General features: G+C 45.1%; 1 protein-coding gene across 2 annotated transcripts; it reads left to right on the top strand.

Annotated features, from left to right (window-relative positions):
• PM20D1 (peptidase M20 domain containing 1) lies at positions 1 to 20,075 on the top strand. 2 transcript variants are annotated; one of them, XM_059488045.1, is made up of 13 exons: positions 1 to 196; positions 1,992 to 2,078; positions 2,731 to 2,963; positions 4,047 to 4,133; positions 6,349 to 6,482; positions 6,912 to 7,031; positions 7,788 to 7,863; positions 8,061 to 8,122; positions 8,362 to 8,440; positions 9,444 to 9,515; positions 10,536 to 10,704; positions 14,499 to 14,598; positions 15,682 to 20,075. In XM_059488045.1, exons 1-13 carry the CDS (start codon positions 1 to 3, stop codon positions 15,809 to 15,811), a joined length of 1,545 nt encoding a protein of 514 aa, XP_059344028.1. In that variant the 3' UTR covers positions 15,812 to 20,075. The 2 variants fall into 2 exon arrangements, with proteins under 2 accessions (XP_059344028.1, XP_059344029.1); XM_059488046.1 differs by lacking the exon at positions 1 to 196 and adding an exon at positions 1,057 to 1,113.
• Positions 20,076 to 27,704: the final 7,629 nt, after the last annotated feature.

The following is a 27,704-nucleotide window of genomic DNA, read 5'->3' as shown; positions in this document are numbered from 1 at the left end:
ATGGCGGGCGGGCGGCGGGCGGTGACGGTGGCGCTGCTGGCGCTGGGCTCGGTGGTGCTGGCCCTGGCGGCCGCCGTCCTGCTCCGCGCCTTCGTCCTGCGGGCCCCGGCCGGGGTGCCGCGGCTGTGGGCACGGAGCGCCGGCACCGCCGCCCTCAGCGCCAGCGAGCGGCGGGAGCTTAAGGAGGCGCTGCGAGGTGAGGGGGCCCGAGCGCTGCGAGCCCCCCTCGCCCCTCCTGAGGGGGGACCCAGGGCACGGCGGGCGGGTGTGGAGGCGGCCTCTCCTCAGGTGCTTTCCCTGGAAGGAACCGGGTGTTGGCTGCCAGCAGGACTAAGGAAGTGATTGAAAATCTGTGCTGGGCACTGCTGAGGCCACGCCTCGAGCGCCCTGTTCAACTCTGGGCGCTGCAGTTCAGGAAGGGCTGGAGCGAGTCCAGGGAAGGGAGTGGAGAAACCTGAGGGAGCTGGGAAGGGAATGGAGGAGCTGAGGGAGCTGAGAAGGATTTGGAGAGTCCTGAGGGAGCTGGGAAGGGTCTGGAGAGTCCTGAAGGGTTTGGAGAATCCTGAGGGAGCTGGGAAGGGAATGGAGGAGCTGAGGGAGCTGGGAAGGGTTTGGAGAGTCCTGAGGGAGCTGGGAAGGGTTTGGAGAGCCCTGAGGGAGCTGGGCAGGGGCTCAGCCTGGAGCAAAGGAGGCTCAGGGGGAATTTCTGGCTCTGCACAACTCCTGCCAGGAGGGCACAGCCGGGGGGGATTTGGGATCTTATCCCAGGGAACAGGGACAGGAGGAGAGGGAACGGCCTCAGGCTGGGCTGGGGAGGCTCAGGTTGGACATGAGCAGGAATTTCCTCATGGAAAGGGCTGGAAGGGGCTGCCCAGGGGGGTTTGGAGCGCCCATCCCTGGAGGTGGCACTGAGTGCTCAGGGTGGGGATCGGGCACAGCCTGGACTCAACGATCCCACAGGGATTTTCCAGCCTCAGCGTTCCTGAGCTTCTCCTGAGCCAGCTCTTGCCCTGTGTTGATTTTCTCCACCGTTTCCTGCTTGTACACACAGAATTTTGCCAGACACCCGTGAAGGCGTTTCCAGACATCCCTTTGTCCCCTGCATAAGTCACCGTCGGGATTTTCTCCCTTTCTTGTTCTTGCTCACCACTGCTGTGCCCAGTGCTGGGCTCGTTGTGCTGTCTGACAGAGAACATTTGAGGGCTTTAGCTCTCAGCAGGGCTGGCACTGTGCAGGAAACCACAATCTGGCACCAAATGATAAAACCCTGTGTGTAAACCTCATACCTCGCTGGTTTGTAGGATTTATTGCCTAGCAAATTGTGTTTGCATTCTTCTTTAATGGGAAAATGAAGGCTCACAATAGATTTTTGTGCTAATTCATGAATCACACCACCTCAAAAGAATCCATAACCTCTGCTGGGAGCTGCTGTTTGGAAAGGCAGCTGGGGCTGAGTTACTCCATGTTCTGCAGGACAGGGCCTGGATGTTGGAGAGCCTGTTCAAATGATAGTGCAGACCAAAAGGGCCAACAAAAGCCCTGTGTGTTTATAAAGGTTAATTTATAAAGGTTCATTTTTATAGGTTAATTTATAAAGCACTGTGGGGGTGTAATAACCACCACAACCCGCTTAACTCTTGAGAAAGAGCCTTGGAGTGCCAACCCAGCTGCCTGTGGCTCTGGGCAATCAGCTCACCCAAGCAAATTGCAGCTGCTCCTGGGCAGGAGCATTTCTAAGGATATCATTCAACACTTCAGCATGAAAAGTGGAGTCAAATTGTCTGGGGAGATGCCTTGGCTGAGCTCTTAGGAAATGCTGGTGGCTGCAGCTGAAGCACATCAGTCTCTTTTTGATCATGGCAGCTCGTGCTGTGCTGTGAAATAATGTTTAAAGCCTGGAAAACCTCTCAGGAACATAAATGTGCTTCCAGTTTTGAAGTGCTTTGTTTGGTTTTGGTGCTGAGTGATTTCTGTTCTGTGTTTCTTTGAAGGGGCCATTAAAATCCCAACTGTGTCCTGGTCTCCAGAGGATTTGAACACAACTGCCATGGCAGAATTTGGGAGTTACATTCAGAAAGGTACTGAGCTTTCAGTCTTGGCAATTTCTGCTGCTCTGTTTTCATAAACAAATTGAAGAGAGCATGTATCATTCCTGAATATAAGAGATTTTTATATTTTTCCTGAAGAAATGTCCTGTCAGACATGAATGAAGAAATTTCCTGTCAGAAATGTCACACGTGTCACCTCTGTAGCAGTGATATCAATGGCCTCAAAAGGTTCAAAAGACTTTTTGTAATGATGGTTTTTGATCCTTGAGACGCTTAAATGCCTTAAAAAATTAAAAGAGGATGACTGCTGCTGCTTCAACCTAATTTTTGGCAGTTCCTTCGTTGTGCCCTGCAAAAGAGCTGCAGCACTGCTGAGCAAGAATTGTGGTTTTGTTTAGGAGACTTTTAAATCCCAAGTGAGATGGATTGGTAAAAGTGTGAGAAATTCTACTGCTGAGCAAGAATTCTGGTTTGTTTAGGTGACTTTTAAATCCCAAGTGAGATGGATTGGTAGAAGTGTGAGAACTTCTGTGCCCAGTCTTACTTACAGTTCCTGATGATTTACAGTTCCTTATTTACACCCCCCCTGCTGCTCCCTACCTGACAACTATGCAATAATGCTAAAATTTGCCATTATTGTTAGTTTTTCTTTCACATGTATCTTTAATTTTCTTTTTAACAGTCTTCCCAGCTGTATTTTCTTCAAAGTTCATCCAACATGAAATTGTTGGCCAATACAGCCACCTGTTTACAGTGCAGGGCTCTGCCCCTGGCCTGCTGCCCTACATGCTGCTGGCACACATGGATGTGGTGCCTGCTCCCCCTGAGGGCTGGGATTTCCCTCCTTTCTCAGCTGCAGAGCACCAGGGATTCATCTACGGCCGAGGAACGCTGGACAACAAAAACTCTGCCATGGTACGTGGGCCTGGTGATGTCCTTCCACACAGACCCAGCCTGGCAAGGCAGAGGGAGCTGCCCATCCTCTGGAATTCTCTGTGCTGTCTGTCTCTCACTCCTCTCTCTGTCGGGGGTAAATTCCTAGTTTGGATAAATTCCAAGTTTTTCCTAAAGATGGGGTGTTTTCACTCATTGTTCACTGTTACTGGAGAAAAGGAGAATCATACTGACACATACAGATGTATTTGGTTAAATGCCAGGGTAAAGTTTTAGGCCAGAGAATCAGTGGTTGTCCCATCCCTGGGAGTGTCCAAGGCACTTGGAATTCACTGTGGTGTCTCTTTCTCACCCCTCTTTCTGTCAGGGATAAATTCCAAGTTTTTCCTAAAGATGGGGTGTTTTCACTCATTGTTCACTGTTACTGGAGAAAAGAGGGTTAAAACTCCCAAAGAATCAGGAGAATCATATTGACACATACAGATGTATTTGGTTAAATGCCAGGGTAAAGTTTTAGGCCACAGAATCCATGGCTGCTTCATCCCTGGGAGTGTCCAAGGCACAGGGAATTCACTGTGGGGTCTCTCTCTCACTCCTCTTTCTGCCAGGGATAAATTCCTGTTTTGGATAAATTCCAAGTTTTTCCTAAAGATGGGGTGTTTGCCCTCATTGTTCACTGTTAACTGGAGAAAAGATGGTTAAAACTCCCAAAGAATCAGGAGAATCACACATACAGATGTATTGGGTTAAATGCCAGTTTAAATTTTTATGGCAGAAAATCTGTGGCTGCCCCATCCCTGGGAGTGTCCAGGGCACTTGGAATTCACTGTGGCTCTGGGGGCTCCTGTGCACTTTGTCCCTGACCCAGCTGCTCTGGATTTCATGTCCCTACCCTGGCTCCTGTCACAGCATTACTGAGCAAAACCCCAGCAGGGACTTTTCCAAGGAATGGGAATGGGAATATCCCAGTGGGAACTGTGGGGATCAAAGCTTAGCAGTGAACAGCACAAGGGTATGAAATTCTCTTCCATCACTCTGCATTCTGTTGTATTTATTCTCCTGATCACCCCCAGGGATGGTTCAGCAGTTGTGCTTTTCCTGCAGGGCATTCTGCAAGCTCTGGAGTTCCTGCTCAGGAGGAATTACCGACCCCAGCGCTCCTTCTACATCGGCATTGGCCACGACGAGGAGGTATTGTCTTTCCTCTCCTTGCCACCACACACTCCTGGGGTTTTTTCCTTAGAAAGCCCTAAGAACTTGAAGTGACACCTTCCATTGCATTTCTGCTCTAAACAAATAATCTGGCTGTTGAGGGCCATGACTCTCTGCCCTCTGGAATTCCAGACCCCACCACCCCTTCTCTATTGGCATTGGCCACGATGAGGAGGTATTGTCATTGTCTTTCCTCTCCTTGCCACAACACACTCCTGGGGGTTTTCCTTAGCCCTAAGAATTTGAAGTGACACCTTCCATTGCATTTCTGCTCTAAACAAATAATTTGGCTGTTTAGGGCCATGATTCTCTGCCCTCTGGAATTCCAGACCCCACCACCCCTTCTCTATTGGCATTGGCCACCATGAGGAGGTATTGTCTTTCCTTTCCCTGCCACAACACACTCCTGAGGGTTTTTCCTTAGAAAGCCCTAAGGAATTTTGAGCTGAGGCTGATTCCCACTCCCTTTGCTGTGTCTTCCTTCCCTGTGGAAGATCCTTGACTGGAACATTTTTCCCTCTCCCTGTGATGGGATTTGGTTGGGTCAGTGCAGTTTTCCCTCCTTGCAGCCCCTCATTGTGGGGGCAGGACCCAGCATCTCCTCATTGCATTTTATTTTGGGCTGTTGCACTTTGAGCCTGCTTTGGGAGGGGTGGCTCTGCTTTCTCCAATGGATCTCCATTTTCATTCTCCATTTTCATTCTACTGCCAAAGCTTGCAGCCAAAACTGACAACATTTCAGTGCAGGCCTAAATTGCAAACTATTTGTGCTCTACACAAATAATTTGGGTATTTGGAGGCATGATTCTCTGCCCTCTCTAGAATTCCCTGCCCTGCCTTTCCTTTTGTGTTGGCATTGGCCATAATGAGGAGGTATTGTCTTTCCTCTCCTTGCCACCACACACTCCTGGGGGTTTCCCTTAGCCCTAAGAATTTGAAGTGACACCTTCCATTGCATTTCTGCTCTAAACAAATAATTTGGCTGTTTAGGGCCATGATTCTCTGCCCTCTGTTCAGTGCAGGCTGAATTTGGTTTGCAAAGTGCAAATCCATCTGTGCTCCACACAAATAATTTGGCTGTTTAGGGGCCTGATTCTCTGCCCTCTCTGGAATTCCAGACCCCTCTGCTCCTTCTATGTAGGCCTTGGCCACGATGAGGAGGCATTGTCTTTCTTCTCCTTGCAACAACAAGCTGTTTGCATTGTTCCTCTAGGTAACAGGGCTTCATTTTGAAACACTGTTTAGCTGGAAGGTCTTTCCTGTTTTTCTTGGTTCTGTGGGGAGATAATGTGTCAGGCCCCAGGTCACGGTTCTGGATTGATTGTTTGGCTTGGAGTGGCATTCACAAAGGGTTTGGTGTGATGGGCAAAGGGAAGAGAACATTGGAGGTGTCACTTCAAATTCTTTTCTGCAAGGAAGGTGCAGCAGGAATCCCATTTTGGAGACAGGAAAAGCTGGGTTGAGTTTCACATGGTTGTAGGAAATGTTCAGGAAGAACTGGCAAATACATTCCAGTGGTACAGAGAGACAGGAGAGGTGGGTTTGGTTAGGCACTGTCAAAATATAAAGACAAATAATTATTAACAGTTGAAATAAATAGATCTGCAGTTGCTAATCAGTGGAGTTTACAGCTCAGATATCAAAATGAAAGCAGCAGTCACTGGTTCACAAAGGGTTTGGTGTGATGGGCAAAGGGAAGAGAACATTGGAGGTGTCACTTCAAATTCTTTTCTGCAAGGAAGGTGCAGCAGGAATCCCATTTTGGAGACAGGAAAAGCTGGGTTGAGTTTCACATGGTTGTGCCAGGAAGAACTGGCAAATACATTCCAGTGGTACAGAGAGACAGGGGAGGTGGATTTGGTTAGGCAAATATAAAGACAAAGAATTATTAATAGTTGAAATAAATAGCTCTGCAGTTGCTAATCTGTGAGTTTACAGCTCAGATATCAAAATGAAAGCAGCAGCCAGTGACTCATCAATAAATGCACTTCTCATCATGGCTATAAATTCATCTGCTATCAGGCCATTAACAATCTCCAATTAATTTTCCTGGAAGATTCTTTTATGCTGCTCTGGAGCTGTTCCCTGGGGGATTTCATGCATTCCTTGTGCTGTAGCCAACAGCAAGGTGCTTTCCAGTTTTCCTGCCAGTGTTTTGGGTGGATGTGATCAGTTCTCTGCCTGGACTGCACAGGTGTCTGGGCTGAAGGGAGCAAAGAGAATTGCAGCTCTGCTGGAAGCCAGAGGAGTGAAACTCTCCTTCCTGCTGGACGAGGGGAGTGCAGTGCTGGACGGCATCATTGCAGGGGTGAAGAAGCCAGTGGCCATGTAAGAGTTGTGATTATTTTATTCCTTAATTCACACCAGAGTGTGATTCATTTTCAGTCATTAATTAGTGCTAAATGACATTGTTGATGTCACTACAGAATGTTTTCAGGATGTTGGTGCTGCTGGAGCTGCAGCAGAGGCACAAAGTGCAAGGCAGGGACCTTCAGCCTCTCCTGCTGTCCATCACACTCGTGCTGACAGAGGCACAAAGTTCCTCTGAGCATTTGAATTCACTGCAGAATCAGCCCAGCCATCAGTCCTGCAGAGATCTAAACACTGTGTTAATGATTTCTTGTTGCTGCTTGAGTGGTTTTTATCATACTAAAACTATGCAAGTAGTTGTTTTTATCTACAGTCTGTGTGTGTGTGTGTTTGGAATGACATTAGTCATTTATTTGTTAATTAATTGATTAATTTATCATTGTCCAGGATTGCTGTCACAGAAAAAGGTTCAATGACACTGAACTTCACAGTGGAAAAGGAGCCAGGGCATTCATCCTTTCCCCCTAAGGAGACAAGTATTGGCATTCTGGCAGCAGCCATGTCCAGGTGAGAATTTCCCTGTCACCCACTGCCAAAAACAGTCAAAAAACCTCCTGAATCACTGATATGTGACTTCTTAAATAATTGTGTCCAGAGTCTTTTTCAAACTGCTGTTCTATATTTGCAATTGCAGTTTGGAGCTCACTTTGAAGGGCAGGAATGAAACTCCCAGCCAAGGGACAATTGCCAGGTGTCTGCAGAGTCTTTGCACTTCAGCTGTTCCAAGTGTCAGCCAATTCTTTAAAAGCAAGACAAATGCTGTCTGCCCTGATTTCCTCTGTAGCAACAGAGATTCCTTTGTTTGGGTGGCAGGATTTCTCTGGAATTTGTTCCTACCTCAGCTGGGAATTCTCCAAGCCAATGAACACAGAACAGAGTCATAACGTGACTGCAGAAATCACCTCTCTACATCTCTGTGTGGATACCAAATTGGCTAAGAAATACATATTTTAGGAAAACTGAGTTTGTCCAGACCTGGTGGGATTTGTGTGCTATTTTTCTGGATTTCCATGTATTTATAGCAGCCAGGTTTTGGGATTTTTGCTGCTGTTTCTCGAAGGAAATCTTTGCATGTGACTGGAATGCCCAGAAATCTGTGGAGCTGTGCTTGCAGTCATTACCAGGAGAGCAGAGTGTGATTGCATCTCCAATAACAGACACATTTCACAAATCAAATTCCTGACATCCTTCTGGAGCAACAGCAGCCAGAGAGTTGTTTTTTAACCTTTTCAGTGGTGCAAACTTTAACAATTTGTTTTGTAGGCTGGAGCAGAATCCCTTGCCCAACCTGTTTGGCCACGGCCCAGAGCTCATGACCATGGAGCACCTTGCAGCAGAGGTGAGGAGCCAGCCAGGTTTCATTCCCAAATTTCCATAAGAAATTGAAGAATTTAGTTGTGTAAAAAGTATACAAAAGCTGGTTTTCCTCCCAGATTATTGTTCCTGCTGGAATTGTTTTGTGTATATTCAAGTGACTCCACTGTGCTCTTGGCAAATAAAAACTTTCTGATTTTTGGTTTTGTTTCTTCCCTTTAGTTCAACTTTCCTCTCAACATCATCATGAGCAATTTGTGGCTGTTCTCACCTATTGTCAGCAGGTAAGAAAAGAGATCCTTGATAAACATCCCCAGCCTCTCACCCTTAAAAGATGAAGCCATTTCTAATCTTGCAGGAAATCAGTTATTTTATAGTTTAGATAATTCAGTGGTTTCTTGTTAATAACCACTTTGTTAATTGAATAAGCCATCATTCAGCTGTGAAATAAATTACGGTGTTTAATTTTTAGCGATTTTTAAGTTATTTGAAAAATTGTGTTTGTTTGTTTCTGTTTTTGTAGAGTCCTTGCCTGGAAACCTTCCACCAACGCCTTGATCCGAACAACCACTGCAGTCACCCTGTTTAATGCAGGAATCAAGGTGCTTCCATTTGGGTTTTTCTCCATGTAATTATGATGAGACAATTAGGACATTTAATTTCCACCCCTTTAAATCCAGTTCTAAGATCAGTGTTGGCCCTGTATGGTGTCTAATTCTTACTTCAGATCTAGCTTGGATTTGAAAATCAGTTGAAAATCTTTCAGAATTATCTGATCTCTGTCCACCTCTGTTAAAATTGTTAATATTTCAGCATAGACAATAAAATGTGGTTTGTGCATTATCCTACAAAGTATCAGAGGCAAGATTTGAAACTCACACTCACAAACACTTCCCTGACCCAGACATCTGCAGCACAGCTCTGGGGTTTGCCTGAAGTGTGTTAAATGTGCACCTTGGACTGAGAGATAACAGCCAGATCCTGCCCTGATAAGGAGGTGGAGCTGTCCAGAAATCCTGGAGCCCTGAAACACGGCCAGGATGTGTTTGGTGTGTCCCTGAAAAATCTGAGTGAAAAGGGCAGGAAAGGATGCAGTGGCTGAACAGTGACACGGAGTGGCCAGGAGGGAAGTGACACCCTGGCTCCTTGGCGTTTTTTCTAAAGATTTCATATGGTTTTGTTTAGCAAAGTTTTAAATATTCAGTCTGTAGATAAGAAGAATTATGTGTTCAATAAAAATCAGTTGTTAGCAACTTATATGTACCTAAATATGAAGCATGTAGTGTGACAATGAGATGAAAATATCACTTAAAAAAATCCAATTTCAGAATTTCTCAGTATAAATTTTCTGAAGGGAGGCAGCTTAGCTCAAGATAAAAACTTCTAGAGAAGTAACAAATAACTTAATTTCTGTTGATTTCATGAATATTTCTTTGTGTATTTATCTGCATTTTGGATAGAATTTACAGTGTAAGAGACATCACACTTGGTGGAAACACTGGAGCACCCGAGGCCTGAAGTTGTTTGAGCAGTTCTGAGTTTTCAGCTGGCATTTTATTCTGATTTTCCCTTCCTTTTAAACTTTGACCTTTCCTTTTTTTCCAGGTGAATGTCATCCCTTCCTCTGCCAGAGCCACAGTGAACTTCAGGATCCACTCAGCTGAGACAGCTGCTGAGGTAGCCCTGGGCAGAGCTCAGATCTCAGCCTTTGTGCCCCAGGGATTGTGGATCCTCTGGGATATTTTGTGCCCCAGGGAATGTGGATCCTCTGGGATATTTTGTGCCCAGAGCACGTGGATCCTCTGGGATATTTTGTGCCCCAGAGCACGTGGATCCTCTGGGATATTTTGTGCCCCAGGGAATGTGGATCCTCTGGGATATTTTTATGCCCAGAGCATGTGGATCCTCTGGGATATTTTTGTACCCCAGGGATTGTGGATCCTCTGGGATATTTTTATGCCCAGAGCACGTGGATCCTCTGGGATGTGGAATGGGTTTGTGACCTGGGACAGTTTGGGGATCTTGCACACCTCAGGGGATCCTCTGGGATACGTTTGTACCTCAGGGATTGTGGATCCTCTGGGATATTTTGTGCCCCAGGGATTGTGGATCCTCTGGGATATCTTTGTACCCCAGGGAATGTGGATCCTCTGGGATATTTTTATGCTCAGAGCATGTGGATCCTCTGGGATATCTTTGTACCCCAGGGATTATGGATCCTCTGGGATATTTTTGTGCCCCAGGGAACGTGGATCCTCTGGGATGTGGAATGGGTTTGTGACCTGGGACAGTTTGGGGACCTTGCACACCTCAGGATGTCTGACAGGCCTGTCCAGCCCAGAGCAGCTGGAAGTGTTGTCAGTACAAAACCTCTTCCCTCCCCAAGCCTTTGCTGGAAGTTTCTCTCTCTGGGAGCTTTTCTGGATTATTTGGGTGCCATAATCCCCCAGAGCAGCAGGCTGAGCTCCTGCCTGCCAGGGCTGAAGCAGTTCAGGAGCACCTTGAGCACCTTGAGAGATTTAAAAACCCAGCTGAAGTGTCAGAAGAGGAACTGACACACACTTCCAGGCTGTGTTTGCAGCCACAAACTGACAGTGCACAGACAGAGGTTTTCTGGAGAGCTGAACATCTGCAGATGTCTCTGAGGGCTGATTTCTCATTCCTTGTGCTCCTTTGGTGTGTGTGTTTCGCCCCCAGGTGCTGGAGGCAGTCAGGAGCACCATTGCTGATGACAGAGTGAAGATTGATGTGGTGGAGGCCTTTGACCCCCTGCCCATCAGCCCTTGGGACGAGCAGACATTTGCAATCCACATTTTTCAAAAAACCATCCTGGACATTTTCCCAGATGTTGACAGTGTGGTCCCAGGTGACAGCAGGCACATGATGATTATTGTTTCCTCTTCTGCTTTTCCCTTCTTTCCATTTGCTGTGTCCTCCTCCACCCCAGCTGTTAACTGCTGGAAACAGCTGCTTTTTCCTCTTTTTATTCCCTTCCCTCTCCATGCTTGAAAAGTTGTAATGTTGTTTTTTAGTAGTGGAAGTAAAAAAGCAAACAGGAAGCTGCCAGAAACAATGAACCTTGAATTGGGTTTTCTACACATACAAAGGGATCTCTTCAGGGAAGAAAGGAATTGTGAGGGAGAGGAGGAGGTCTTGCTTCAGTTCTTCTTTTATTTTCATAGCTGCCAAAGCCATTCCTGCTTTTCTGCATTGTTCCTTATAATCCCAGCCCCTTCCCTTTCTGCAGCTCCTTCCCAGCTCTGCAGTTGTTGGGTTGAAATTTGAAGTTTGCATTTTTGGGGAGGTTTGAAGTTTGCCTTTTTGGGAAAGTTTGAAGTTTGCATTTTTGAGGAAAGTTTGAAGTTTGCATTTTTGGGGAGTTGGAAGTTTGCATTTTTGGGGAGGTTGAAGTTTGCATTTTTTTGAGAAGTTTGAGGTTTGCATTTTTGGAGGAGTTTGAAGTTTGCATTTTTGGGGAGGTTTGAAGTTTGCATTTTTGGGGAGTTTGAAGATTGCATTTTTGGAGAGGCTGAAATTTGCATTTTTTGGAAGTTTGAAGTTTGCATTTTTGGGAAGTTTGCATTTTTGGGGAGGTTTGAAGTTTGCATTTTTGGGAAGTTTGCATTTTTGGGAAGTTTGCATTTTTGGGGAGGCTGAAGTTTGCATTTTTGGGGAGGTTGAAGTTTGCATTTTTGGGGAGGTTTGAAGTTTGCATTTTTGGGAAAGTTTGAAGTTTGCATTTTTGAAGAAAGTTTGAAGTTTGCATTTTTGAGGAAAGTTTGAAGTTTGAATTTTTGAGGAAAGTTGGAAGTTTGCATTTTTGGGGAGTTGGAAGTTTGCATTTTTGGGGAGTTAGAAGATTGCATTTTTGGGGAGGTTGAAGTTTGCATTTTTTTGAGAAGTTTGAGGTTTGCATTTTTGGAGGAGTTTGAAGTTTGCATTTTTGGGGAGGTTTGAAGTTTGCATTTTTGGGGAGTTTGAAGATTGCATTTTTGGAGAGGCTGAAATTTGCATTTTTTGGAAGTTTGAAGTTTGCATTTTTGGGAAGTTTGCATTTTTGGGGAGGTTTGAAGTTTGCATTTTTGGGAAGTTTGCATTTTTGGGAAGTTTGCATTTTTGGGAAGTTTGCATTTTTGGGGAGGCTGAAGTTTGCATTTTTGGGGAGGTTGAAGTTTGCATTTTTGGGGAGGTTTGAAGTTTGCATTTTTGGGAAAGTTTGAAGTTTGCATTTTTGAAGAAAGTTTGAAGTTTGCATTTTTGAGGAAAGTTTGAAGTTTGAATTTTTGAGGAAAGTTGGAAGTTTGCATTTTTGGGGAGTTGGAAGTTTGCATTTTTGGGGAGTTAGAAGATTGCATTTTTGGGGAGGTTGAAGTTTGCATTTTTTTGAGAAGTTTGAGGTTTGCATTTTTGGGGGAGTTTGAAGTTTGCATTTTTGGGAAGTTTGCATTTTTGGGGAGTTTGAAGATTGCATTTTTGGAGAGGCTGAAATTTGCATTTTTTGGAAGTTTGAAGTTTGCATTTTTGGGAAGTTTGCATTTTTGGGAAGTTTGCATTTTTGGGGAGGCTGAAGTTTCCATTTTTGGAGAAGTTGAAGTTTGCATTTTTGAGGAAAGTTTGAAGTTTGAATTTTTGAGGAAAGTTTGAAGTTTGCATTTTTTGGGAGTTAGAAGTTTGCATTTTTGGGGAGGTTGAAGTTTGCATTTTTTTGAGAAGTTTGAAGTTTGCATTTTTGGGAAGTTTGCATTTTTGGGAAGTTTGCATTTTTGGGGAGTTTGAAGATTGCATTTTTGGAGAGGCTGAAATTTGCATTTTTTGGAAGTTTGAAGTTTGCATTTTTGGGGAAGGTTGAAGTTTGCATTTTTGGAGAGGTTGAAATTTGAAGTTTGCATTTTTGGGAAGTTTGCATTTTTGGGGAAGTTTGAAGTTTGCATTTTTGAGGAAAGTCTGAAGTTTTCATTTTTGAGGAAAGTCTGAAGTTTTCATTTTTGAGGAAAGTTTGAAGTTTGCATTTTTGGGGAGGTTGTGCCAAAGCATTCTTGTGTTGAGTTGTGTGTTTGGCTCCTGGAGGACAGAATGTTCTCCAGCATGCACCAGTCACTGTTTCCAGTGATGCTTTTGGTGCAGGACTGTTATAATTTGCTTTTCCTCTCTCCTGGGGAAAGGTGGGGCACTTTTTGCACCTCACTTGTTCCTCCCCTGTCTTTATATGCATATCTACCTGTATATCTGGATTCAAGCTTTTAAGAAAATGCAGATACTCCCACAGGGATGCAGAATGTAAATGATTTTCCCATTTAATAGAGTTATGAACCTTGCAGCAGTTTAGTGGAGACTGAAGCAGACTTGCAGCAAGTTAGCAAAGTTAACAAGTGCATGCTTGTGTGTACATCCAGTATTCCAAATATTCCACACTGCACCCACTGAGGGCAGCCCAGCATTTTTTATCCATTGCAGTGTGTGAATTAATCTGAATTCCCCATCTACTTCAGATTTAGCAGCAGTGGTTTATTACAGCGACTTGATGAGGTCTTCATGGTGAGAGAGAAGGACGAGAATCTTGTTTGATGATCAGAAGGCTGGATTTATTGATATATGGTATATAATACATTGTTGGAGATTTTCCCTCAGACATGGCTTGAAGGAAAAAGACCATGAAAAAATACAGCTGATGGAGAAGTAAAAGGCAGCTGTGAGGAGTAAATTCTCAAAGCCTGTTTCTGTAAACAACAAGATTCTCAGGCATGTTTATGTAAACAACAGAAGTTCTCAGGTTGTTTTTAATAACAAGTAAATATCTTGTCCTTGGATAAGGTATGGGAAAGCAAAAGTGACAAACACGAAGGCCTTGAGAACCTTTCCTACCAGGGTTCTCAGGCAGTTTTCTCATAACAGGTGAACATTCTATCTTTGGCTGTTTTGGGAAAGTAAAAGTAAGTTTGGAGAACACAAATCTTGGTATTGAAAACAAAAGGAGGGGTTGATGTGTAATCTCTGACCTGTGGTGAGCTGGAATTTTGCAATATGGATGAAGTTAATTAACACTGTTATAAAAGGTGGCTGATTTGATCCATAAATCGGAGTTGATCAACAAAGATGGGTCATCTCCCTTCCCTTTCAACAATACATGATAACTATACTAAAAAGAATAAAGAAGAGAAGTTGCAGAGGCTGCTAAGCTAACAATAGCATAGAAAAGAATCTAAAAACAAGAGAGTTCTCTGTCACTGTGTTCCAGGGAGCTTGCCCTGTGATTGGCCCTTAATTGTACACATGGAACATGGACCAATCACAGGTGCATCTTATTGAATGCCACAGCAGCTGATAATCATTGTTTATATTCTCTTCCTGGGGCCTCAGCTTCCCAGAAGATGAACAAGTCTCAAAGAAAGGATTTCTATGAAAAAATGTCTGCGACATTTGTGTGTACATCCAGTATTCCAAATATTCCACACTGCAGCCACCGAGGGCAGCCCAGCATTTTTTACCCATTGCAGTGTGTGAATTAACCTGAATTCTCCATCTGCCTCAGCTTTAGCAGCCGTGGTTCAGTGAAGTCATTACATTCATTTTCTAAAATTATTTTCATAAGGTGGGATTTTTAGACCTTAAGTCTGAAATAAACCTGGTGGCAGCAGACCGACCCTGAGCTTTGCTTTGCAGGCACGTGCATTGGGAACACGGACAGCAGGCACTTCAGCAACGTCACCAAGGCCATCTACAGGTTCAACCCTCTGCTCCTGGCACAGCATGATCTCCCCAGGTACTGAGCTCTGCACCTGCCCTGGGCCCAGGCAAAGAGGAGATCCCTGAGCAGAACAAACCCAGCCTTGTGGACCTCCCATGCCTCCATTTCCTGCGGATTTGGGGATGGAAATTCCCTTGGGATTGTGTCAGCTGGCTCTTTATTCCTTCAAATTGAGGCAGGACACATTGAGGGGTTTGGTTCTGTGGTGCTTTGGATCCTTTGTGTGCTGCTGGCTCTTTATTCCTTCAAATTGAGGCAGGACACATTGAGGGGTTTGGTTCTGTGGTGCTTTGGATCCTTTGTGTGCTGTTCTGGTAGGTGGCCTTGTCCTGCAGATTTATCACTGAATTGATTTGAAATTTCCTGAAGTTATGTGATAACAACATCACCATGCAAAGGATTGTTTGCTTATTTAGATTTCTCATTTTATTGAGGTGCAGATGATGCAGGAGTGGAGTGTTCTGGCTGTGCAGGAATGGCCAAGAAATGGATTTTTTCAAGATTAGATTTTTAGATTTTTTCCAAAGTTAGCTGTTGAGCTCTGAGCCTTTGAATCAGAACATTTGGGTTGGTTACAGTGCAGTTTTTGGGCTATATTGCTGTGTTCTTCTGTTGGTTACAGAGCAGTTTTTGGGATATATTTCTGTTTTTCTATTGGTTACAGTGCAGTTTTGGGCTGTTTTTCTGTTGGTTACAGTGCAGTTTTTGGAATATATTGCTGTGCTTTTTGTTGGTTACAGTGCAGTTTTTGGTCTATATTTCTGTGATTTTTCTGTTGGTCACAGTGCAGTTTTTGGGTTATATTTCTGTGATTTTTCTGTTGGTTACAGTGCAGTTTTTGGGTTATATTTCTGTGATTTTTCTATTGGTTACAGTGCAGTTTTTGGGTTATATTTCTGTGATTTTTCTATTGGTTACAGTGCAGTTTTTGGTCTCTATTTCTGTGTTTTTCTGTTGGTTACAGTGCAATTTTTGGGCTCTATTGCTGCATTTTTCTGGTTTTCTTTATGAAGCCAACAGCCAAGCAAGGTGCTGCCTTTGTGCAATTGTGTCAGAAATTCCACCTGACCTAAAAAATGTCTTTTTTTTTTCTTTCAGGATCCATGGCTTGAATGAGAGAATCTCCATTGAGAATTATGAGAGGCAGGTGGAGTTCCTCTTTCAGCTGATCAAGAACTGTGACATCGAGACCCTTCCAGAGCCCCACGCCAACTCCCACGAGCTCTGAGAGATTTTTGGGAGGAGCAGCTGCAGGTGGACTCTGGGACAGGGCCTGAAGATGGAATTTTGGAATTTTGGGTTTTGTTTTATTGTGGTTTACATACAGATGGGAAAAGTGCAGGTTGTGTGATAGGAATGTGGCCAAATACAACAACTAACCCTGATTTCTGCTCTCTGTGCTCTGATGTGCAGCATTAATCTGGCACTAATTTTTTTCAGCTCTTTAAACCTCTGAAATTGGTAATCACTAAAAATCTGAGCTATACCCAGCAGCCACTCACACTAGAAGCTGACTCACCCTGTGTGCCTCTGACAAACTCCTTTTTGATGGTGAATGGATCTTTCTCAGGTGAGGATTTTTCCAGAAGCCCACAGGGAGGGTTTGTGGTGTGCTGAAAGGGTTCCTGGCACTGCTGCAGCCACACTGAGGGGTTCTTGCACTGCTGCTGGGCTCTGCTGCTTCCCAGGGCATTCTCCCCTGGCTGCACTGATTCCTGGCTCTGTTTTCAGGTACTCCAGAACTTCTGTGTTTTTGTGACTGAGGAGGTGCTGAAAACTTTCCTGTCCATCATTTTAGTGCTGATTTTGTTCCCTCTCTGACTCGGGGTGTGTTGTTCAACTGTGTGTCAGAATAAGGGATTGCAGCTTTGAATGAGGAATTAAATCCCTGTTGTCTGCTCATCTCTTTTCTCACTTTATGCTTCTCCTTTGTTCTTCTGAAAACTTAATTTTGAAAGATTTGAAACCTTTCAGTTTCTCCCAGTTCAGTGTTCACTCCCATGGCTGCAATGATTCCTGACTCTGTTTTCAGGTACTCCAGAACTTCTGTGTTGTTGTGAATGGGGAGGTGCTGAAAACTTTCCTGTCCATCATTTTAGTGCTGATTTTTGCTCCCTCTGTGACTCAGGGTGTGGCTCAGGGTTTGTTGTACAGCTGGATGTCAGAAGAAGGGATTGCAGCTTTAAATACCTCTTGTCTGCCCCTCTCTTTTCTCACTTTGTGCTTCTCCTTTGTTCTCCTGAAAACTTAAATTTGAAAGATTTGAAACCCTTCAGTTTTTCCCAGTTTAGTGTTCACTCCCATGGCTGCACTGATTCCTGGCTCTGTTTTCAGGTACTCCAGAACTTCTGTGTTGTTGTGACTGAGGAGGTGCTGAAAACTTTCCTGTCCATCATTTTAGTGCTGATTTTTGCTCCCTCTCTGACTCAGGGTGTGTTGTGTTACTGTGTGTCAGATTAAGGGATTGCAGCTTTGAATGAGGAATTAAATCCCTGTTTTCTGCTTGTCTCTTTTCTCACTTTATCCTTCTCCTTTGCTATTCTGAGAACTTAATTTTGAAAGATTTGAAACCCTTCAGTTTCTCCCAGTTCAGAGGGCTCACAGGTTTGTTCCTTCACTGCCAGTGCCAGCAATTTCCACTTTCCTGCTCAGCTTTTTGGGAATCCTGGGGAAGGCAGGCCATGGATGCTGACTCTGCTTCATCTTGCACTTCTATGTCGGCACTGAAGGCTTCAGCATTCCTTTGGCCTTGGCAGTTGGGGTTGCTAGTATTAGTTAGGCAAATAATTTATTTAATCAGTTAAAATTAAATTAATTTTATCAATAAATAGCTAACAAAGTGATGTTAACCAAGGAAAAGCCTGAATGCTGGGGAAGGCAGGCCATGGTTTAATTTTTCTCTTCCTGCCTGCCTGTGTCAGCACTGAAGGGTTCAGCATTCCTTTGGCTTTGACAGTTGGGGTTACCAGTATTAATTAGACAAATAATTTATTTAATTACATTAATTTTATCAATAAATAGTTAATAAAGTGATGTTAGCCAAAGAAAAGCCTGGATCCTGGGGAAGGCAGTCCTTGGGTTCATCTTGCACTTCTTCTATGTCGGCACTGAAGGGTTCAGCATTCCTTTGGCCTTAACAGTTGGGGTTACCAGTATTAATTAGACAAATAATTTATTTAATCAGTTAAAATTAAATTAATTTTATCCATAAATAGTTAGCAAAGTGATGTTAGCCAAGGAAAAGCCTGAATCCTGGGGAAGGCAGGCCATGGTTTAATTTTTCTCTTCCTGCCTGCCTGTGTCAGCACTGAAGGGTTCAGCATTCCTTTGGCTTTGACAGTTGGGGTTACCAGTATTAATTAGACAAATAATTTATTTAATTACATTAATTTTATCAATAAATAGTTAATAAAGTGATGTTAGCCAAAGAAAAGCCTGGATCCTGGGGAAGGCAGGCCATGGTTATTTTTTCTCTTCTTGCCTGCCTATGACAGCACTGAAGGGTTCAGCATTATTTTGGCCTTAATAGTTGGGGTTACCAGTATTAATTTAGACAAATAATTTATTTAATTAAGTTAGTTTTATCAATAAAAGTGATATTAGCCAAAGAAAAGCCTGGATCCTGGGGAAGGCAGTCCTTGGGTTCATCTTGCACTTCTTCTATGTCGGCACTGAAGGGTTCAGCATTCCTTTGGCCTTAACAGTTGGGGTTGCCAGTATTAATTAGACAAATAATTTATTTAATTAAATTAATTTTATCAATAAAAGTGATGTTAGCCAAAGAAGCCTGGGGAAGGCAGGCCATGGGTGTTGACTCTGTTTCACCTTGCACTTCCTGCCTGCCTGTGACAGCACTGAAGGGTTCAGCATTCCTTTGGCCTTGGCAGTTGGGGTTGCCAGTATTAATTAGACAAATAATTTATTTAATTACATTAATTTTATCAATAAATAGTTAACAAAGTGATGTTAGCCAAGGAAAAGCTTGGATCCTGGGGAAGGCAGGCCATGGATTCATCTTGCACTTCTTGCCTGCCTGTGACAGCACTGAAGGGTTCAGCATTCCTTTGGCCTTGGCAGTTGGGGTTGCTAGTATTAGTTAGACAAATAATTTATTTAATCAGTTGAAATTAAATTAATTTTATCAATAAATAGCTAACAAAGTGATGTTAGCCAAGGAAAAGCCTGAATGCTGGGGAAGGCAGGCCATGGATGTTGGCTCTGCTTCATCTTGCACTTCCTGCCTGCCTGTGACAGCACTGAAGGGTTCAGCATTCCTTTGGCTTTGACAGTTTGGGTTACCAATATTGATTAGACAAACAATTTATTTAATTAGTTTAAATTAAATTAATTTTATCAATAAAAGTGATGTTAGCCAAGAAAAAGCCTGGATCCTGGGGAAGGCAGGCCATGGTTTATTTTTTCTCTTCTTGCCTGCCTGTGTCAGCACTGAAGGGTTCAGCATTATTTTGGCCTTAATAGTTGGGGTTACCAGTATTAATTAGACAAATAATTTATTTAATTACATTAATTTTATCAATAAATAGTTAATAAAGTGATGTTAGCCAAAGAAAAGCCTGGATCCTGGGGAAGGCAGTCCTTGGGTTCATCTTGCACTTCTTGCCTGCCTGTGTCAGCACTGAAGGGTTCAGCATTCCTTTGGCCTTAACAGTTGGGGTTACCAGTATTAATTAGACAAATAATTTATTTAATCAGTTAAAATTAAATTAATTTTATCCATAAATAGTTAGCAAAGTGATGTTAGCCAAGGAAAAGCCTGAATCCTGGGGAAGGCAGGCCATGGTTTAATTTTTCTCTTCCTGCCTGCCTGTGTCAGCACTGAAGGGTTCAGCATTCCTTTGGCTTTGACAGTTGGGGTTACCAGTATTAATTAGACAAATAATTTATTTAATTACATTAATTTTATCAATAAATAGTTAACAAAGTGATGTTAGCCAAAGAAAAGCCTGAATCCTGGGGAAGGCAGGCCATGGATTCATCTTGCACTTCTTGCCTGCCTGTGTCAGCACTGAAGGGTTCAGCATTCCTTTGGCCTTTACCGTTGGGGTTACCAGTATTAATTTAGACAAATACCAGTAATTTAGACAAGTAATTTATTTAATTAAATTAATTTATTAATAAATAGTTACCAAAGTGATGTTAGCCAAAGAAAAGCCTGGAAGTGTGCCAGTGCCTTGCTGCAGGGACCAGTGCAGCACCTCCTGCTGCACACGTGTCTGTTTTTCAGAGCTTCAGTAATGCACTGGAATGGGTGGATGTTCTGCTCTGAATTCATACTGTGAAATGTGCTGGAATGTACAGGAAATCCCCTGAAATGTGTCCTGAAAAACACTGATGGAACTGTGATCCCAATTCTTTCCATTCACTTATTTGTTTGTGTTTGATCTTATCACTGTGGCCAGAGGGCTCCAACTGTATCACTGAATAATTGAAACAAAACTGACAGTTTCATCTAATAAAATGAGGAATGGGAATTCTTTTCTGATGATTATTTCTTCTTTTTATGTAGCTGTGAAGTCATTTCCACACCTGAGCAATCCATAAAGTTTCCATCAAAACAAACCCACCTATTTTCCAACCAGATTTAATCTTTGCTGCCTTTTCTGCACTAAATCAGCTCACCCTGGGCAGGCATTGTTGGGCAGTAAATAGTTTGCATCTTTTCTGCTTTGCTGCACTCTGTGATTTGTTCAGGCACGTGTCTGTGGCTCTTTTGTGGAGGTGTCACTGCTCCTGTGAATAAAAATCAGTTGTTAAGCAACTTCCATTTACCTAAATATAACGTGACAATGAGGTAAAAATATCACTTAAAAAAATCCAGAGTCTCAGAATTTCTCACTATAAATATTCTAAAGGGAGAGAGCTTAGCTCAAGATAAAAACTTCTATAGAAGTTAACAGGTAACTTCATTTCTGTTGATTTGACAAATATTTCTTTGTGTATTCTATTGTGCAGGCGCAGCAGAAGTGATGTGTCAGGGCACAGCACTGACTAAAACACAGCCCTGGCAGTGGGAGGTGCACAGAAGGGTTTGTTGTTGTTTTTTCTCTGGCAAATCTCTGTAAAACTGAGTTTAAAGCCTTTGCTTTGCCTGTGGCTGTAGGGGGGCAACAACAGCTGACGGTTGTGCTGCCAGGCAGAGGGAAAACAGAGAGAAAATGGGAAAAAATCCCATGGGAGAGCACAGGTTGTGAAAATCCTGACTTGGGTGGTGCTGTTGAGGTGTGGAAGGAGGAATTTCTTGCCTGTTGTGTCCTAAAGACACAAAGCATCTTTATATTCTGTAATTTTCCCCCAGCCAAAACCCCCTCAGCTCTGTTTTTGTGAGGATTGTTTCTTTAAAGGAAGAAAATTCATTTTGCTGCTGGAGGAGCAGTGAAGGGCAGAGGGTGCTGGGAGGGCAGGGCTGGGTTTGGCAGTTCCTGTGTGAGTGTGAGCTTTGGGATTGAGCTGGGGCAGCTCCTGTGAGAGTGTGAGCTTTGAGATTTGGCTGGGTTTGGCAGTTCCTGTGTGAGTGTGAGCTTTGGGATTGAGCTGGGGCAGCTCCTGTGAGAGTGTGAGCTTTGGGATTTGGCTGGGGCAGCTCCTGAGTGAGTGTGAGCTTTGAGATTTGGCTGGGTTTGGCAGCTCCTGTGTGAGTGTGAGCTTTGGGATTGAGTTGGGGCAGCTCCTGTGTGAGTGTGAGCTTTGGGATTTGGCTGGGGCAGCTCCTGTGTGAGTGTGAGCTTTGGGATTTGGCTGGGGCAGCTCCTGTGTGAGTGTGAGCTTTGGGGCAGCTCCTGTGTGAGTGTGAGCTTTGAGATTTGGCTGGGGCAGCTCCTGAGTGAGTGTGAGCCTCAAGATTTGGCTGGGGCAGCTCCTGTGTGAGTGTGAGCTTTGGGATTGAGCTGGGGCAGCTCCTGTGTGAGTGTGAGCTTTGGGGCAGCTCCTGAGTGAGTGTGAGCCTCGAGATTTGGCTCCTTGCAGAGCTCATTAAGGGCAGCTCCTCAGCCTGGCCTGGCACCTTGCGGTGCTCTGCAGAATTTCAGTGACCCCTGAGGTTGCAGCAAAGTACTTTAAACACCCCCTGCCCTGCAGGATCCACTGGGAAACACCACATTCCCATCTTTCCCCATTTCCCCATCCCTCCTGATGATTATCCCTGCTTTTCCCACGGGGCAGCTTTGCCTTTGTGCTCTTTAAGCCTCTTTATTTTATCACATTTGTGCCAGCTCGTGGTTGTGTGATTGTTCCAGGGAGTCACTCAGTGCTTGGTGTCTGCACAGATCCCTTCCCACCCCGTTTCCCTGTTCAGGAGATGTTTCTGAAAATGTCACTTTTCCTAAGTGGAGTGTGAAATTCCCAGCAATAACAACAATAACATGAATGATGCATTTGCTGTAAGATCACCTCCAAGCTTGCATGGCGTGAGCATAAAAATCTTTTCATAAAAATCCTTTCTTTAGGATTTTTCCCTCTTCTGGGAAGCTGAGGCCCCAGAGAAAGAATGCAAACATTGATTATCTGCTGCTGTGGAATGCAGCAGGTGCATCTGTGATTGGCCCATGTACAATTAAGGCCCATACACAATTAATTGTACACAATTAATTGTGTACAATTAAGGGCCCATCAAAGACTGAGCTCTCTCTGGGAGAATCAGGGAGAGCTCCTTTGTTGATTCATTCTTTTTCTATTCTTAGCTTAGCAGCTTTTCTCTTTATTCCTTTTGGTATAGTCTCAATGTATAAGACTATACTAATTATTAGACGAGAATCTTGACTTCATGATCAGAAGGCTGGATTTATTAATTTATGATACTATATTAATTTATTATTAATTTATCTATTATTTTTAAATGTTATTAAATTTTATTTTATAAAATAAATTTTTTATTTAATTTTTTATTTAAATAAATATTATTTTAAAATAAATTTTTATTTAATAATTTTTTAATTTTTACTTATTAATTTTAAAAATTTATTAAATAAAAATTTTAATTTTAATTTATGATATTATTATGATATAAAAATTAATAAATCCAGCCTTCTGATCATGAAGTCAGGATTCTCATCCATCTCTTCACCCCTGAAGAAGCCTTGCAAGGCCAGCAACAAGCAGTTACTGGAGAGAGCCAAGCACATGATGAAAACACAGATTAATGACTGCAGGAGCTGTTCTTTTTGTGTTGCAGTGAGTCACCGTGCCTGGAGCAGGGAGAGCAATTACTCTGACTCAGAGAGGGAAGGAAGAGCCTGAATTTCTGCTCTGAGTTCAGGTAACTCAGTCATAATCAACTGAGATATTATTGGAGCACTGTGTTAGCCCAATTCCAATGTTTATTACATCCATAACAACTTCATTTTTGCCCTGTTTCCCCCAAATCTGCACAGTTGATGTTTTTGTGCCAGCACTGACTCCGAGTGGGCTGTGTGAGGTTCTCAGACTGCTGAGGGCCAGCAGAGCTGGGCCCTGGGGAGGAGGTCACATCCCACACCTGCATTTCCAAAGAAAGCTCTGTTGCTGGGCTCTCTGTGACACAGCCTGGGTTATTTTCAGCCCCAGGTGGCCGTGGGGAGCTGAGGCTCAGGGCTGCAGGAACAAGGTGTTTACAGAGTTGTTTCCTCCAGCTTTGCATTTGACACTTGCAGTCTTGGCTCCTCTTTTGCTGCTCCATGGAGCTGCTGAAATCCATTTTCTGCATCAGGTGCAGTGAAAATTCCCCTGTCTCAGTGCTGTGGAGTTGGGCATGCCCTGAGAACCTGCTCGGCCACACCCTGTGCTGACAGAGAGGAGCATTCCTCACCTGCAGCTCAACCTGTGGCCCTGGATTCTCTCATTTTCAGTGCTCTTCGTGCTGCTGCACAAATCCCTGCCCATCTCTTCACTCCTTGCTGGTGCTCTGCAACTTTTAGAGAATTTTTGTCCCTTCAGTCCTGAATTCAGGCTCTTGAAATGAACCCTTTGCAGATGTGCTGCTGTGAGCTCTCTGCACCATGTGCCACCATCTGAGGGTGCAGCAGTGCTGCCCAGGGGTTGATTTTCCTGGCTGGGCAGCCTGGGGAGGGCTGTGTGACACCGGAGCAGGGGCTGGGCTCAGCTTCCCGCTCCCACAGAGATAAAGGGCTCGGGCTGCTGGGGAAGGGAGGGCCCTGCTCCCTGCAGATCCCTGTGCTGATTGCAGAGCTCGGAGCTGGGCTGGGGGGCCCAGAGGAAGCTGCAGTCACTCCTCAGCAGGAAGGAAAATGACCACATGGAAGGGTGGTTAGAGCAAGGGGGCAGGGGACAAAGGGAAAATGCTCTTTGCCACTCGGGGCTTGCTCACAGGGCAGGGGGGTCTTAAAAGTGACATTCAAACCATGCAGCTTTTCCCAGGGTGCTTTTCATGCCTCTTTTAGTGGATGTTTTTAACCCAGCACAATGGTGTGGTTTATTGCAGCCCTTTGTGTGGTTTATCTGAGCCCAGTAAATGCTCAGATCACTTGAGCACTGTGCCTGGCCTTGCACTACAGAGATGATCCCATGGAGAGGCCTGGCTCAGATATTCTGGATCTGATATCCTGATATCCTGAAATTCTGATATCCTGATATTCTGATATCCTGATATCCTGATATTCTGATATCCAGATATCCTGATATCCTGATATTCTGATATCCTGATATCCTGAAATTCTGATATCCTGATATTCTGATATCCTGATATCCAGATATCCTGATATCCTGATATTCAGATATCCTGATATCCTGATATTCAGATATCCTGATATCCTGAAATTCTGATATCCTGATATCCTGATATCCTGATATTCTGATATTCTGATATCCTTCCCCTTGGATTTTTAAATGTTGGTACTGCAGGACTGCCTTGTTATATCTAAACACGTTAATCCAAAATCCTCTTTGGGATTTTGGGAAGTGAGAGTGTCTTGGAGCAGGAAATAGGGGGAATTAAGAGATTATTGTGTATTTTTTAATCATGAATCTCTGACCTGGCCAGCTTTGTGCTATCAGTGTTTTCTTCAGGCTAATTCTGACTATAAATGAATTCTCTCTCAGCCCATAAGTGGAACAAAGCTGCCATGTGAGGCACATCCCCAGGTGTCCCTGTCCCTGCTGCCCCACCGGATCTGCTGACCTTGTGCAGCACAGGAAAGCCAGGCCCAGGTGCTCTCACATGGTCCCACCCCAGGGGCTGCCCCGTGTTTGTCACAGCAGCCCCAGCACGTGGGGGACACAGGAACACAGCTGGGACCTTGGAAAAAGGGATGGACATGGGTTTGTTTGCTTCCAGGCTGGCAGAACAGGAATTCCTGAGCTGCGTTTGTGCCCCAGCCCAGGGCCGGCTGCTGACGTGGTTCCCTGTCCTGGTGAGCTGCTCCTGCCCTGCAGTGACATCTGAAGGGACAATCCTGCTCCATGACCTGCTCAGGTTTGTTTCCTGATGAGATTCTCCTGCTCCATGACCTGCTCAGGTTTGTTTCCTGATGAGATTCTCCTGCTCCATGACCTGCTCAGGTTTGTTTCCTGATGAGATTCTGGCAAGGAATTAAGGACCCAGTTCCTGTTGCCCTGATTTTTTAAGATTTTCTAAGCCTTCTGATGTTGACATTCTTGTAGCGAACTTCCTCACACCCTTTCTGTAAATAACTCATTGTTTTGCATTCTTTTATAGGAGAGGAAAAATTTGATGGACTGTTGGTTTGTCCAGTGTCATTGGAGAGGTGGCACTGTCACCCTCCAATCCACTGTCAGTTTTAGCAAACTATAAATGTTAGTCAGAAAATAAACTTTCCCTTTTCTTCACCCTGAGAGCAGCAGCGTGTGCTCGTGTTGTTTGGTGTCCTACAGTGACAATTCCCTCAGGATCCTTGCTGGGGCTCCCCTGAGGCTGTGGTGGAGCCAGGACAGGGAGCAAAGGCACCTCTCAGGGCACTGACACTTCTCTGTCAGGATTTTTTAAGTGATTTTGGCCAAACTGGATTTTCCTGTGAATCCCTGAGGCCATTCCTGAGTGCTGGGCACTTCAGCAGCGCCAGCACCACGTGGGCACCACATTCCAGGAGACATTCCAGCCTCCAGCACAGCTCAGTGCTCAACTCCTTCCTTTCCAAAGGTTTTTTGTTGCTTTTGCTACCTGCTCCCTGCAATTGGAAACCCAATTTCCTGCCCTTTCATCCTCTGCTTTTTTTTTTTTTTTTATCTCAGCCTCGCTGGGGGAGGTTTTTATCTATTTCTGTTTGCTTGTCTCAGGCAGCTTTTGTCCCCGCAATTTCCACTTCCTGATCCGCAGCTGGGGAGCAGTGAGGTCACATTTGGGTGCATTTGTTGTTTCTGGGGAGGTGAGGGAGGAACTGGAGGCTCCATCCTGGGGGAGTGATGGATTTTCTGAGTCAGGAAGGAAAGGTGAAGGTGGAAGCAGAGCCTTGCAGCCAGGTTTGGAGAGAGGAGGATGGAGGGAGGGTTTGGAGCTGCATGGAAGTTGGCTGTGGCTGGAGTTGTGGCTGTGGATGTCTCCAGTTTTCCATGAGGTTTCTTTGCTGCTGAGAATGAGTGAAATGACCCCAAAGGCTCCTCATCCCTGAAATCCCAGAATCCCTGGATGGTTTGGGTTGGAAGGGACTTTACACTCCGTCCTTTCTAGGGAAGGAGTTTTCTAGATCCCTTTTGGGGTCTATTCCACCCCTGCCATGGCAGGGACACCTCCCACTATCCCAGGGTGTTCCAAACCCTGTTCAGCCTGGACTTGGGATGCAGGGACAGCCCCAGCTGCTCTGGGCACCTCCCAGGGAGGAATTCCTTCCCAAATCCCATCTAACCCTGCCTCTGGCAGTGGGAATCCATTCCCCTTGTCCTGTCAGTACAAACAATCCCTTCTCAGTGCTGCTCTCTCTGTGCTCTTCTGCTCCACAGGTTTCTCTCATCCTCTTCTCCCAAAGCACCAGATCTTCCAGGAGAACACCTCGCTGTGCCCAGTTTGTGACGGGAGCAGACAGAACTGGAGCAGCTCTGGGTCACAACAAATCCTGCCTCTGTTTCCTTGAGGAACGAGTGAAGCCAGCAGCTCCAGGCCGTGTCCCCGTGTCCATGTGGGATTGTGCCCTCCCCTTGCCCCCCACATTTCCAGTGTCCCTCATTGGCCCAGATTGTGTCCCCAAGGCCCCAGGCTGGGCTCACATCATCCCCCTGAGCAATAACTCGCTGCTGCCTGTTTCCTGGGAGGAAAGGAAAGGCAGGAAGGAAAAACAACGGCTCAAAATTTCCACTCATGACAAGAAAAAAAAAAAAAAAAAAAAGGGAAATAAAAGGAAAGCATGAATCAGAGGAGCTGGTTCATTCAGGAACACAGAACTCCACAGAGCAACAAGGACCTGACCTCTGTAGCAGCGTAGCAGGAGTTTGTGTGCTCTTTATTTATTTGTTGTGGGACAGTTTGGCATAAACAGAGGCTGAGTACGTGACAGTATTGCTGAGCTTCTGTTCAGAGACCTGGAACCCAGTGGTGCTCCTTGGGCTGGATCCAGCTGTGTGTCCCTGGAAGGGGGTCCCTGGAAGCAGCCCTGGGGGTGGCATTGTCGGGGTGCCACCTGTGAGCTCCCTGTCTCCAGAGGGGCACAACGAGGCTTCCCCAGAGAGGGATCCACGGAGGTGAGAGCAGGGAAAACATTGGGGGGATGGATGGATGGAGGGATGGATGGACGGACGGACGGATGGGTGGATGGACGGATGGATGGATCCATGGATCTCTGGATAGAGGGATAGATGGACGCATAGAGGGATGGACAGATGGACAGACGGAAGGATGGATGGAAGAATGGACGGCATGGTGGATGGAAGGACGGCAGCGCGGACAGGCAGCACGGACAGACAGGCGGACAGACAGGCGGACAGACAGACGGACAGACAGACGGACAGACTGACCGCTCCCGCCCGGTGTGGGCTCAGCCGCACGTGACCCACAGGCCCCGCCCCCGCGCCGCCAAAGGGGCGTGGCCTATCCGCACAGCGGGGACGCGCTCCGCGCCGGGGGCGGGGCCAGACGTGACGCCACGCGGGTCGGACCAATGGGAGCGCGGCGCGGCGGGGCGGGCGCGGCCGCCATTGGCCGGCGGTGATGTCAGGGCGGCGCG

This window comes from Ammospiza nelsoni, chromosome 23 (assembly GCF_027579445.1).
Source record: "Ammospiza nelsoni isolate bAmmNel1 chromosome 23, bAmmNel1.pri, whole genome shotgun sequence".
Taxonomy (NCBI): domain Eukaryota; kingdom Metazoa; phylum Chordata; class Aves; order Passeriformes; family Passerellidae; genus Ammospiza; species Ammospiza nelsoni.
The sequence above is the reverse complement of the archived record's forward strand: the minus strand, read 5'-3'. Positions and strand labels throughout refer to the sequence as shown.